The sequence below is a fragment of the Sminthopsis crassicaudata genome, chromosome 6, assembly GCF_048593235.1.
Source record: "Sminthopsis crassicaudata isolate SCR6 chromosome 6, ASM4859323v1, whole genome shotgun sequence".
In the NCBI taxonomy this organism is placed as follows: domain Eukaryota; kingdom Metazoa; phylum Chordata; class Mammalia; order Dasyuromorphia; family Dasyuridae; genus Sminthopsis; species Sminthopsis crassicaudata.
Window position 1 is genome coordinate 217,680,895 of NC_133622.1, and position 14,225 is coordinate 217,695,119.

General features: G+C 37.6%; 1 protein-coding gene across 4 annotated transcripts in view; it reads left to right on the forward strand.

Annotated features, from left to right (window-relative positions):
- METTL15 (methyltransferase 15, mitochondrial 12S rRNA N4-cytidine) overlaps positions 1-14,013 on the forward strand; it is a 181,648-nt gene extending 167,635 nt beyond the window's left edge. For all 4 annotated transcript variants that reach the window (XM_074274203.1, XM_074274201.1, XM_074274204.1 and 1 more), the window contains exon 6: positions 12,572-14,013. In XM_074274203.1, coding sequence (XP_074130304.1) covers positions 12,572-13,008 — 437 coding nt within the window. In that variant the 3' untranslated portion in view covers positions 13,009-14,013. The remainder of the gene's footprint in view (positions 1-12,571) is intronic.
- Positions 14,014-14,225: the final 212 nt, after the last annotated feature.

Genomic DNA, 14,225 nt, shown 5'->3' on the forward strand with positions numbered 1-14,225 from the left:
CCCATTTTATCTGCAGCCACCTTAGCGCAGTAACTTCTATGTATTTAGCACTTAAAGGTTTGTAAAGACTACTTATCATGTGCCTCTATGTAGCTTTAAGCTATATCTCTATTTTATAGATGAGGAGTCTCAGAGAGGTCAAGTGATGTGTATAGGGTCACACAACTATGAAATGTTGGAGCTGGAATTTGAACCCAAGCCTTCTTACTTCAGGATCCTAAATCTTGGGATGATTTTTTTTTTTTTTTCTCTCTCAGTGACCTGGAATGGAGGATTTGGTCCAGGAAAGTCCAAAAAAACAGAAATTTGTTTTTGACAGCCAGTAAGCTAAGAATTCAGTTTTACATTTTTAAATACAACAAAGCTTTATTTTAAATTTTCAAAACCACTCGTACAGGCAGTCTGCTAGTCTAAAGTGTGAATATTCAACAATATCCAATAACTCAAGAACTCTTGCTCTGAAATGGATTCAGACCCAGCTTTATGGAAGAACATTAGCAGGGACCTTACCACAAATGTTCCTACAGTACAAAAGGGAGATTCAGTGGTTTGTAGTGAATAAATCTCTAAAACTAAACATTGTATTTCTTCATCAGGAAATTGAAGTACTTCCCCTGACTTCCACATATGTCTCGATAGAAATAGTCACTTTCTACCCTAAAATTCCATTCAGAGAGAGTACCTCTCATTGTCCTTTTGCATTCAGAATAGTTTTTATAGTTAAATATATAAATATAGTTAAATAACTTATATTCCCCTTATATATGTGTTTTTGCATCATATAGACCTGTCTTATCTCTTCTTCCAAACTAAGTTAAGGAGTTCTTATTTTTTTTTATATATTTTTAAAAACTTCACAATTCCCTTGCACATATGACAGGTGTTTAATAAAAATCTGTTGAAGAATGACTTAAAGAGCAGATACATGAGTAATTTTTCCCTATTATTTTCTAATGTTTGAAAGGTGTGGCTTCCCATTTAAAATTTTTCTTATCATTACTTTTGTCTTTCCACCATCTTCAATTGTGGACTCTTCATTTATTTCTTAGTTCTTTTGTATCTCTCTTACTTAATGAGTTACACATAAATATTAACAACAGACCACTTTTTAGAGTTTTCTTTCTCTAACTTGATACTTTCCTGTATTATAAAACATTTTCAGGTCTGAATATTTGGTGACAAATTCTGCTACTTTTGTCTTTTTGATATTTTGTTCCTGGACAAGGGAAGGCCTTTAGAAGAGCAGTCCAAAGTATCCTTGGGACTCTGCTATTGATTTCACATAGTTATTTGAGCATTCCATCCCTTTTTGGGGCTTTGCTACTTGATACACTTTGCTCTGATAAAGGAAACCATTGTCAGATCCTACTACTGCTGAATGAGTATTTTTTTTTTTTATTTTTATACCAGAACATAAGAACTCCATGATGGTCTGCCAGTATAATCGTGGTATACCAGTGTTAAGAGCCATCTCTCCCGTTATTGGTCTCACAGCGGATTGTGGGCTTGGGTTTGAGAGAAGAGAACATATTGGTAATAAGTAATAGGAAAAAAATCATGATTATTAGAAAACTGAATAACAATGTCCTCTGTCCAGTTTGTTTTGGTTTTGTAGGTAGCTTTACTGTTATTTACACCATTTTACTTTTTTTACTTTTTAAAAATTATACAAAATTCTTATGACATAATTGCATTATGTTTTATCTAATAACTAATTTAAATGATAATCAGGTCGGATTCATGAATTACTGATTTTATACGTGTTCTGTTTACTTAAAATGCAGTTTGAGGCTAGATTCAGAGCTTACCATACCTATTCCGTATATCGTATTGCCTTTTTCTTTACTATTCTTCTTTAACTTTCCTCCTCCTAAAGATCTGATATTTTTTGGAGTATTACTAGTCATGCTTCATGGTTCAGCTATCTATCATAAAGGAGGATCTAATCAAAATTATCCGTAAAATGTATACATCTTCCAATAACGGATTCAGAGTCATTCAAAATGTATTTAGACCAATGGCGTACCTGCCAAATTTGTTATAGACCCCACACTAAGAATCCTTTTGATGAGGGACAGCTAGTATAAAAGCCTCCTTTGGGGAACTACAAGACCATGGTGCTAACTCTCAGCAAACAACAGCAGGCATATATTAGACAAATACATACCTATTTATCTACCTTTCTTTGACCGTATTTTTTCCCCACTGTTAATATATTCCTTGTTGATATACCCACTTGTATTTAAGATCTTTGAGTTTTCTTCTTCCTGAGCCCCTTGCTAGTTTTAGGTTTTGTTTTTGTTTTTCCATATATCCCTCTTGTCCACTGTCTGATTCCCTCTTCTCTAAAGGCTGGGAGGGGTTCCTTGGAGGCCGGATCTCATAATTCCTCAGACTCCTCACCTGCTGGGCTCACTCACTGTGGTCTTTGTCCTTTTAAGGGAGATAGAATAGGCCCTCCTTGGATGCTGACCTTTCCTTCAGATTTACTAGAGTACTGCATGGTGCACACACTTGGTACCTTCATGGTGCACACACTCAGTACCTTGCTCTTCTTCCCCCATTCCTCAAGTCTCTGACACAGAATCAGCAGAGCAGAGCTTTGCAGGGCTGACTCTCCAAGGATGTTGCTGTAGTTTAGGTCTCCTACCTGCTTGGAGTAGGTTGGGTTGGGTTGAAGTGTCCTGCCCCTTTGTTTCCAGGGCTTTGCTGATGTACAAATCACTGCACTCCTCATCAAACTCTTGACTCTGGAGCACTGCCAAGGCATGAAATCTCAGCAGGCTTTTGCATCCTAGAATTGGGATCTCCATGGCATTGAGGAATATCATATTCTTTGTTCAAATCTTTCAGTCAGCTAAGTTCAGCCTAATTGCTGGTAGTGTGGGAGGTGGAGATGGTATGCTAAGTGAGGAGTCAGTTCATGGATTTATCTGTTTTAACCTTCTTTTTAATCCCTCTTTTGAATCTCTATCCTAAATGATAGAAATAGTTAAAGTTGCTTTATTTTTGGTGCATAATTTCTGTTTCGGCAAGATTGAGAGAGAGAGAGAGAGAGAGAGAGAGAGAGAGAGAGAGAGAGAGAGAGAGACAAAGAGAGAGAGAGAGAGACAAAGAGAGAGAGAGAGAGATCAGAGAAAATATTGAATCCTCTGTGTTGTTCATCACATAGTCTAGAAGTTTGTGGGGAGATTGGAAGGGAACTGGCATGTTGAAACAACAGTTCAGTATTGGATTTGAATGTGGAAGAGGAAATCAGAAACAGTAGTAGTAATCTATTTTTTCCAACAGGCATACCCTCCTGCTTTCACCTTTGGTCATTTATATTTCACTCCATAAACAAAGTTCTACTGTTATTAGCCCTAGGAGCAGGTGTTGATCTCGCGAATGAGTGCCTTATCCATAAGAACATTATCAATTATTTCAATATTCTCTAAATAGTAATGTTCTCTGGGAGCAGGTTTCTTGGGAAGCTTCTGGAGGCAGCCTTAGTTTCAGTTTAATGTAATAATCACCTCAAATTCAGCCAGGAGTTTAAGTCCAAATCCTTTATTTTCTCCTTTGGTCTTGAATCTTTTCCTGGGGCCTGGTTAGCTTTAATAGAGGCCTATCTCTCTCCTTGGTTCCAAGAGCTCTTGCCGCTGGTCCTTTGTCTCTGCCAGCTTCATCCTCTTGTCCTCCCAAAGCCTCCAGCCAGCACAAAGGTGGAAGTTGGAATGAATCTGACTCCACCTCCAAGAGTGGGCTTGTGGGCTTCTGACTTATGACTCTCCCCAAATCCATCCTTGTTTAGGCTCCTAGCTTATATATGCTCTCTAAAGGTGCGAACTCTAATGTGTGAGCTCCTTTAAAGGTGTGAACCAAGTACACAAGCATTGTCTCTATCAATTCCAGTGACTTAGCATCTTGTTTCAAGTTCTGGCCCATAACAGATGATCTTTTTAAAATTCTTCTAAGAGCTCTTCTGACATGGCATGTTTAAAAAAATCTAAAAGGGATCATCTCCCAGAATATCCAATCTCTCTCTCTCTCTCTCTCTCTCTCTCTCTCTCTCTCTCTCTCTCTCTCTCTCTCTCTCTCTCTCTCTCTCTCTCTGTCTCTGTCTCTCTCTGTCTCTGTCTCTCTCTGTGTCTGTCTCTCTCATTCTTTCTCTCTGTCTCTCTCATTCTCTCTCTCATTCTTTCTCTCTCTCTCTCTCTGTCTCTCTCTGGCTCTCTGTCTCTGTCTCTGTCTCTCTCTTTCTCTCTCTCTCTGTTTCTCTCTCTCTGTTTCTCTCTTTGTTTCTCTCTCTCTCTTTCTCTCTCTCTCTCTCTCTCTCTCTCTCTCTCTCTCTCTCTCTCTCTCTCTCTCTCTCTCTCACACACACACAGACACTTACAAACACCCAAACACATATACACCTTTTGTTGTAAAGCAAGTTTAATCCTGAATTATCCAAGTTCAAAAAATTTAATTAACAGTTTTAGATTTGTTTTATTACTTGAATTTCAGATGGTTAAGACTTTAACACTATGTTCAGGGAACCTAGTCAAAAGGACACAAGTTGCGTCATAGAGACTTATTAAATGTGCTACAAATTCAACAGATGAATTCCTGCAAACAGGTGCAAGATCTGAATTAATTTTTAAACTCAACTACTGGGGGATTGCAATACATCACATTGACAGCCACAGCACGTTGCTAATTTCATTCACAACCTTAAAATTTTCAATACATTTTAACATGTGAATCTATTAAATTTTAAGAAGTGTTAAGTAGCATAAGAGTATCCAAGAATCCAAAATGATCATTTTTCTCTGGAATTCAAATCATTTATCTAGCCAAAAGAATGGTACTTTTTATGAATGAAATATATCTTTTACAGATTCTTTGTACAAATTGTGTTCTATTATTATATATAGTGCAAACTGTTCCTAAGCAAGGTTTTGTTTTATTTTTAATATGTTTCTTTTGTGAATAAGATGAAACTGAGTATTGACCTTCATATTTTCCACTTCTTCCCATCCACCAAGTGGTAAATCAAATGAGATGATATTTGTAAAGTACTTAGCACAGTGCCTGGCACAAAGTAATCAGTATATAAATGTTAACTTATTATCACTTAATTATAACTTAATAATCACTTAACTTAGAATCACTTAATCATTTAATGCTGATGAATTAAATGTTTAAACATTATTCTTGATAGTAAAGTTCTATTGTTTGAAAAAAACACACATAAATGTAGGGTTGATTTTTTTATTTGTTTTCCTGAAATGAGTTAAAGTATGATAAAATCAGAAATGAAACTTCACCAGATCTGCTTGCTCCTCTGTCAAGCAGATGTTCATCTTGGCTCTCTGGGCAGGCCCATGAATGTCCTTGCGCTAACTACAGGTATATGTGTAGTTTGCAGAGATGGCATTTGTAGGATCCCCTGACATCCCTCCCTTTTATCACAGTTGCAGTAAGCTGATAATGGCTACAAAATTCCAGCCCATAATATTTTTGTTACTGAGCTTTACCGAGTCGTTTATTGAATTGACACAATTGGATGTTTCAGTGTTACAAATATGATTGTGTATTTACTTAAATCCAAGAGAAGGGAATGTACACTTTTTGGATGTCAATCCCACTATGGGGTAAATGTCTACCTTATAAATCAGTGGTAATGTCGAGACTGTAATTCAGGTTTTCCAACTTAAGATCATTTCCATATAAGGTTCACTTTAAGGATGCAGGGATGTTTAACTTACAGAAGATTTAGTGGGTGTATGATAATTGTCTTCACATATTTAAATAGTTGTCATGTGGAAGAAGGAATAGATTTGTTCTACATGGCCCCAGAGTGTAAAAGGAGGAGCAATGGAGATAAGTTATAAAAAGTCAGATACGGCCTAAAAGTAAGGAAGAACCAGTAAAATAATTTAGAGCTGAACAAAAGTGGACTAGATTCTGCCTCACTGGCATTCTTATGGCAAAAGCCCTATAACCACGTAACCGATGTTGTGGGAGGGAAGCTTGTTTCAGTTGGGAGAGACTTTCGGATGTCCAGTCCAATTCTGAGATTCTGTGATTCTTGGTAAACACACTATATTCTTTGACCTTGAGCATAAATACCAGTAATTCATTTTAGTTTTGAAATTGGTCAAGAAATTTCCATAACTTTTGATGACTTTTTTGGGGGGAAAAAACAAAAACAAATTTCTTACCTATTCAATTGAAGAACTGACAATTATTTTTATTTCTTCTACATTCATATTTGCATATGTGTACACATAATTTATATGTCTATATATACATATACGTATAGATTGTCATTGTTCAAATATGTCTGATTCCTCATGACCCTGTGGTCCATACCGTCCCTGGCAATTTCACAGCAAAGGCAGTGGACTGGTTTGCCATTTCCTTCTCCAGGGGATTAAGGCAAACTGAGGCTAAATGGCATATCCAGGATCACACCAGCTAGTGAGTGTCTGAGGCTGAATTTGAAATCAATTCTTCCCGATTCAAAGATTTCTCTATTCACTGATCCACCTAGCTGCACCTATACATTATTTACATACACAAATACATTTTTGGTTTCTCCATGCAATACATGTAAGATAAGCCTATATTAAACTTTAAAATAAATAACTTTTTGAAAGTGTACATGTTGATCACCGTTAGCCAGTAGAGTTTGACTCACTGATAGCCAGTCTCTCTAGATAATTATTTGATAGCCCCAAGAAAAATAACCATGTTTGGTTCAGGGATAACCTTGAGAAACTTCTCAAAACTTAATAAGATTTGCATGTTAATGTTAAAATGTATTGAAATTATTTTTGCTCATGAATGAAATTAGCAACCATTGCAGAAAAAAAAAAAAATACATTGAGAATTTCATAAAGATCATGTAGTTCTAAGTCCTTATTTTACAGATGAGGAAAGTCAGGCCCAGGAAAGCTGAATAACTTGGCCAAAGCCACAAGTCACTTTTTAAATTTATTTGAATCAAAAATATGAAGAGCTAACTTTTTTTAGATAAAAGCAAATGAAAGAGAGAGAGAGAGAGAGAGAGAGAGAGAGAGAGAGAGAGAGAGAGAGAGAGAGAGAGAGAGAGACTGTGCACATAATAACCTGAGTTTAACAATATGTTATTTTTCAATAGGCCAAAGTACAAAAGACAAGGTATTCATTACAGTTCCCAGGATAAGAGACTAGGAGAGTTGCCTCCTTCACCAGATGCACAGTATTTAAGATTGACAATGTACCCTTCCCCAAGGGAAATGTAGCTAGAAAGCCAAAGTATTGCAACTTGATGCAGAGTGGTTTGGATTCCATTAAAACATCCATCAGTATAGGGCCATTCAGGCATGGCACTGAGGATTCCACAATTCTTTTTCAAAAAGGACCTGTTGAATAAAATGCCAAACAGAGAAAGAATGATGAAATGGTTTGAATATGGCTTCTTAAAATGACTGTCTCTTTTTAAGCAACCTTTAGACATCTTTAGTAACTTTAAGGAAAGGGCAAAGTGAAGTACATCATTCTCAAATAATTCATTTGATCCTAAATATTAGAATGAAAGTGATCTGGACTTTCTAAAGAAGGCCTTGCAGGGCAGACCAAGTAGCCATAATCTGAGTGGTTTTTCTTCTGAAGAAAGAAAGAAAATCGAATTGAATTTAAAATGAACTTCAAGGTCATCCCAGCTTCTCCCCACATTTCACCAGACAATCTTGATACCAGTTTTTAATCACAACCACCTTCCAACCTCTCTTCTGAAAGCTATGTCTTTCAACACAGCTTATGAATGGACTCAAGTAAACTGTTCCCTAAGGACTGGTAAAGCAAAGGAAATGGTTAAAAGGACTAAAAATATGCATTAATCTTGTAGACCCATGGTTATTAGTAAGATGACACCTGTTCAGAGATAGGCAGTCTATGAAAATGAGAGGTAAGGGAATAGAAAACTAAATGTAGCGGCTTAAAATGTTAGAACACAGGTTGTCTGAATTAGAAGGCACAGGGGCTGAATGTGGGGAGGACGAGCAGGAGGGAGATGCCAGAGTGTAATTATGGAAAATGATCTTGTGTCCATGTGGTTGTGAGGCAACCTGCAGGATTTAGGTTAATGAAGAGTCATGGTCTGTTCACCACTCAATATCAACTATCTCTAAGTAGTCACAATTAAACTAGAAAAATGGTTCCTCATTTGTGCTGTATTTCTCGTCTTCTCAGACCTCTCGAACTTTCATCTCTTGTTTATCCACAAAAGAAAAGTTATTTTGTATTCAAATAAATTTATTGTAATGTATAATTATTAGGCATAACATAATTCCTCTTGCATTCCTGTAGCTTTTGTTTTGATTTTTTTTCCCCCAGGGGCGTTTGTCTTTGTCACTGTGACTTTTTCACTGAAAGGACACTCCTTCTAATGATGTGGAAACAGTTTACCTATAATTTACAGTCCCCAAGTTGCTTGGGACTTTAATTAAAATAATTTCCCCAGGGTCATAGTTTAGAATTAATCAGAATTGAGCTGCTTCTTTTGATACTTACCTGAAGTTTTGACTGATATCAGTAGATCTGAGGTTCTAGTTCCAATTCTCTCCTTATCTAAATGTGTGTGCATGTATGTATGTATGTGAATATATGTGTGTGTCTATATGTTTATGTCCTCATTTTCCTCATCAGTAAAATGAGAAAGTTGAACTAAATGTTCTCTTCTAGTAAAATTGTAGGATCCTATGACTGATTTATGCTTGACAGATATCCTTATCTGATTCTATCCTTGAAAGTCAATGGATTTTAGAGGACATGTTACATCTGAAAGGGAATTTACAGTTCAAATGATTGCACTCCTCTCATGTTTTTGTGTTTTATCGTATTTTATCAAATTTTGTATTTACAGTGTGGTCACTTTCTGACATATATTTTCCCTTAGAACAAAGAAAAATTGTTAAGCATAAACAATCAGTATAAATACACATCTGGTCATATGTCCAACCATTCTATGATCTTCATTTTTCTACAAAAAGGAAGGAGGCAGATTGACCATCTGTTCTCCTGGACCCAAATTGGTCATTATAATGAAAGTTCAGCTGTCTCACTCATTTCATTCTTTTTACAAACTAAGAAACTGAGAGCCAGATGGGTAGGTAGTCTGTAGTCAAATAATTAAGGGGATTGTACGAAAACTCAGATCTTCTAACTTATATAAAATGGTTTTTCTTGACATTATGTTCTTAAGAGGTAAAGTATCTCTTTTATGAATATTTAGCTTGATCTAAATAGGAATAACAGTGAAATTTTCACTATTCAATGAAATATTAACTCACCCAAGTCAATAGGAAGCACTTCTTGGTGTTTCATATCACCAGTAGCATACTACTGAAAGAAGGAAGAGAATGAATCTTTAATTTTTCCAAAAGTTCTGTTGAATGTGTAGGTAGAAAATAATATTACCTCTCTTAATATTTTGGTGAATCCATGATATCACTGTGAAGATTCCCTTCAAAAGAACTTCAGCAGTTCTTATCCATACCCTCCCATAAGTCTTTGATCAAAGATACCACTCAATTAGTCAATGTAGGCTTTCTTCTAGTTCTTTAAAAGATCTATGGTAGAGTGAAAGACGACTGTGGAAAGTCAGCCTGTTCCTGATACTACCTGTATGATCAAGGACATATCATCTCTAAAATCCGATCATCAACATCACCTACTACTCAGGGTGGTTGTGAGGACCATAACATATGTAAAGGTCTTTGCCAATCTTGAACGGCCTATATAAAGCTTAGAATGACACTTAACATTTTCTGCAACTATAAGGGTAACTAAATGGGAACTTTTTAAATCTCTCAGCCCTATATTTTCCACTCAGAATAATACATTTATTTATTTTGTAGACTGTTATGTTTAACTGTAGAAATTCCTTACAGTTAAATGCAAAAATCACAATTAAAAGCTCTTTTCTAATCATTCATGAGGAAAATTTTATAACCTTGAAGTATTGTGACAATTCTTGTGGTGTAGGAGCTCCTAAGTGCTAAGTATGAAATAAAATTTATGTAAATGACTCCTCCAATTAATGTTTTACTCTTTTGGGGAATAGAAAAAGAAGGAAATAGTTTTTATAAAGCAATGAATTTCATATCTAAGTGTGAATTTGGGTTGAAGTGGAACTTTGACCCAATATTATCATCATTATCATTGTCTCTTAGTATTATTTCTTATGTAATAATAATATTAAATAATAATAAATGTAATAATAACAATACAATTGTTATGTAAAGCAACTTGTATGGTCATAGAGTAAAAATAAAGGATACCAACAGATCATCTAGCTGTGACACTGATGTCCACAGAAAACTTAAAGACAAGCAAAGGAAGACCTCTGGTCTTTTGTTTTGTTGAGAATTTTTGATGGGACCTAGACAATAAATTTCTGTAGGCTAAAAAGATATGGATGAGTTTGCAACTTGCACCAATGGAGAGAGTATTCAAAATGAATCATTATCATCATTTCATTATTGTCATCCTCATTATTATTATATGAAAGTTCTTCCCTTTTCTGTGGAGTTCAGATAGAACCAGTCGCTGTCATACTATCTTTTATAATAAGTGTTTCACTGCTTCAGGGATATATACAGGAACATATACTTGCTTTTTTATAACATTGGGATATAAACATAATTGTTTAGTGTAGTTGTAAAAGCAGCAGCTACAGTGGCACGAAAGACAAGTGAGAGGATTTGTGCCTCATCCCATGCCAAGATGTGCCAAGAGAGGTTGGATTTCTTATCCTAGGTCTCCGTCTTTTGGTATAATTGACCTGCTAGCTGGATTCGTGCTATCAGACTCAGAAAGGACTTTTTGGAATTCCAGTCTAATTATGTTCATCTTCTTTTCAAAATCATTTTAAATACAGGATTCTGCTTCTACCATTGGTTTTGATTTTGGGTATATGTGTAGTCTTCATTCAGTGAACATTCTCAGTGACTGAAAAACCTTGGGTTCTTGATGGGCAGATCAGTCAGTGGTCTCCCCATATTGCACTCGTCCAGTGTTTCAGGGCTCCTGCCAGGTCTTTGTGAATGACGTACTGGTCTCAGGGCACGGAGTCCCCATCCATGGCATCCTGGCTGGCACTCGGGTTTGCTGCCATGCCCTGCCCCCTCCTCCTGTGACATAGATGGGTGGGTTGGGCTTGGAGAGCAGCAGCAGCGGCAGTATCACATTTTCACTGTGGCCTCCATCCAAGGAAAACACGGGGAAGAGGACGTCTTTTCTTTTTGCTCCACTGTACTGGGATCCAGTGACTAACTGGGACTCCCAAGAGGAAGCTTGTTTTGAGGTCAGAGTCATTTGCAGATGCTCTTAATACACGTGCAGGTCACTGATTAATCAAGGCCGGATGGAATTTACTATTTGCAGTCAATTGTAAAAAAGAGTAAGTGAAATTGCTTACAAATTTAGGGGCATGATTACTCTGTGGCCACCCTCAGTTGCTTTCAGTCACGTTGGACATAAAATTGGTGCATTTGAAAGGAGCTCTGGATTTGGAATCAGAGGACTTCCCTTTCCATATTTTTCTCCATACTTCCAGTGTTCAGTATCTCCTTCTCTAGCTGTTCAAGTAACTTTGTCAGCATCATTATTTTCATCACTACCCCCATCACCACCACCACTGCTGCGAGTAGTTGCTGTTTCATTACACTCGAGTCTGACTCTTGGTGATGCCATTTGCGATTTTCTTGGCAAAGACACTGGAGTGTTTGCCATTTTTTTCTCCAGTTCACTTTACAGATGGGGAAACTGAGGCAGACAGTGCTAAGTGACTTTCCCAAGTTGATGACAGCTAGTAAGTATCTGATATCGTATTAAACGAGAGTTTTCCTGACTTCAGGCCCAGCTCTCTAAGCCACTGCATCATCTAGCTTCCAAACTCGTACTAATAGGGATAATAGCTAACCATTATCTTGGTGGGAAGCTCAGTGGCTCTACAGTGGGTAGGGCAATAGGCCCAGAGTCAGAAGGACCCAGATGAAACAGCTTTCAGGTGTTACCTTTTTATACCCATCTTCAGCCCCACTAGAGTAAATGAGTGAAAGAAACCTTTCCTGAAAGGCATCGAGGATTTCTGTTCCAGTAGCTAAACAAGGGGCGATCAAAACTTAATGATCTCTTCTGCAGACTCTCAGAGTTCTGATTCGCACCCATGTGGAAGAGACTTGCATTCTAACATGACCTGGGTAATGGGGGAGGGGAGCGGCAGGGAGAAGAGACTGGAGGGAGGAAGTGCTTTATGTTTCAGCATTTGAAATATGCACAAACGGGTAAGTGAGTCCCACGGAATTGTGGGATAGTCACAAAAAGGGTTCCAGGAGGGCCTGGCAGAAGTTTCCACCTCTCGTTTTCCTTCAGGTCGGCTGCACTCGGGTGTCATGTGTGCTGAGTTGGGGGGAGACTTTGTAACTGGGGGCCCTGCAGGTGGGAGTGGGACCCAGTCTTCCTGATGGGCGTAAGGGCATCAGAGAGCTGCCGAGATCATTTTAATTCAGTCCTTCTTCTCTTCTCCCCGACCCCTGTCCAAATGTGTCTCCAGGTGCTTTTCCTTCTGGCGCTTTATACGCGAGGAAAGACTTACTCCAGAGGTCCACCCACATCGCTACCAAGACTTTCCAGGCCCTCCGAATCTTTGTGAACAACGAGCTGAACGAGCTCTACGCGGGGCTGAAGACAGCCCAGAAGTTTCTGAGACCCGGGGGCCGCCTCGTCACCCTCTCCTTCCACTCCCTGGAAGACCGCGTGGTCAAACGGTTCTTGCACGGAGTGGACGTGGCAGAAAAGCCTGGTCCGAGAAGGAGACCAAAAGGGCCCCCGGCCTCCGCACTGGGCCCTGATGACGGCGAGCTCTTCGGGAGCCCCTCTCCCAAGGAATGGGAAATGATCCACAAGAAGGTGGTGACGCCGGAGGACTCGGAGGTGCTGGCCAATCCTCGGGGCCGCTCGGCCAAGCTGCGGGCAGCCATCCGGCTGTAGAGCCGGGCGGGAGCGAAAGGAAGAGGGCCCGGAACGAGCTGCCATGGACCGGAACCCGGGGTTCGGGGCATTCAGTGTCACGTCTTGTGGAACAGGAGCATGGCAAGGACGATTTAGCGCAAGTCTGGGTTGTTCCAAGGCTGCGGAACGATTATATTTTAGTGGGAAGAAATCATGGGAGGGTTGTTTTTGTAAGTTAATCCCCTAATCAAGAGAATGTTAATAAATTGTTAGTGAACACAATTTAAAGGAGAATAAATACTATTTGCTATATTTATCTAAACGTGTTGACCTGAACTGTCAGTAGAGTAGAAATTCAAATTCTGCAACAGTCTTTTTATGGCTCAATGAATTGGTCCTAACTATAAAAGAAAACTTAATTTCTCTCATTGGGAGTAAAGAATTATTACTTAGCTTTCTCAAATTCAAGCATCAGGCTACTGATCAGTCTTCAACTGTCATTAAGAAATCAACTTATTCTGATGAATTTCATTGTTGAAATTGAAATGATTAATATCTGAAAGGGTTTTATTTAGTTTATGTAATGTAAAACTAAACTAGCTATTATATCAAGTCAGCAAGCACCTGTTATGTGCCAGACATTGTATCATTTCCCTGCTTCACAAATTGGGAAAATAAACATTTGACTAAACCGGTATTGAATATGTATTGTAATAGGGAAAAACTTTGTTATATAATATTGCTTGTCTTTTAAATGTTTCATTTTATAAGTTATTGGATGGCTTGCTGACATAGTCAGCTACTAGTTAAAGTCAGGAAGAAAGAGCAGATTTAAGGTCAGGTATTTACTAACTTTATACTTAATTTCACTACCTCACTTTCCTTATCTATGAAATGGGTATAAAATAGTACCTCACATATTATTTGTTAGGATCAAATGAGTAATATACCCAAAGTGTTTTTCAATTTTAAATAACTACATAAATGTTACTGTTATAGATCCAAAGAAAATAAAGCTTTTAAAAAAATTTAAAGTTTGATTTACAACATATGTTATATTCACTTTTTTTCCTGTTTTTTTAATCTCTCCCATGGTTTTTCCTTTTAGCTTTGATTTTTTCTCTCCCAACATGATTCAAGAAGCAATGTGTGTTAAATTAAATTTTTAAAAAATAGAAAATAAAAGGTTGCTTTATAAAATATACATATACAAGTTATTACTTTCAAAAAAGTATACTAACTGAAAGTAGACTATG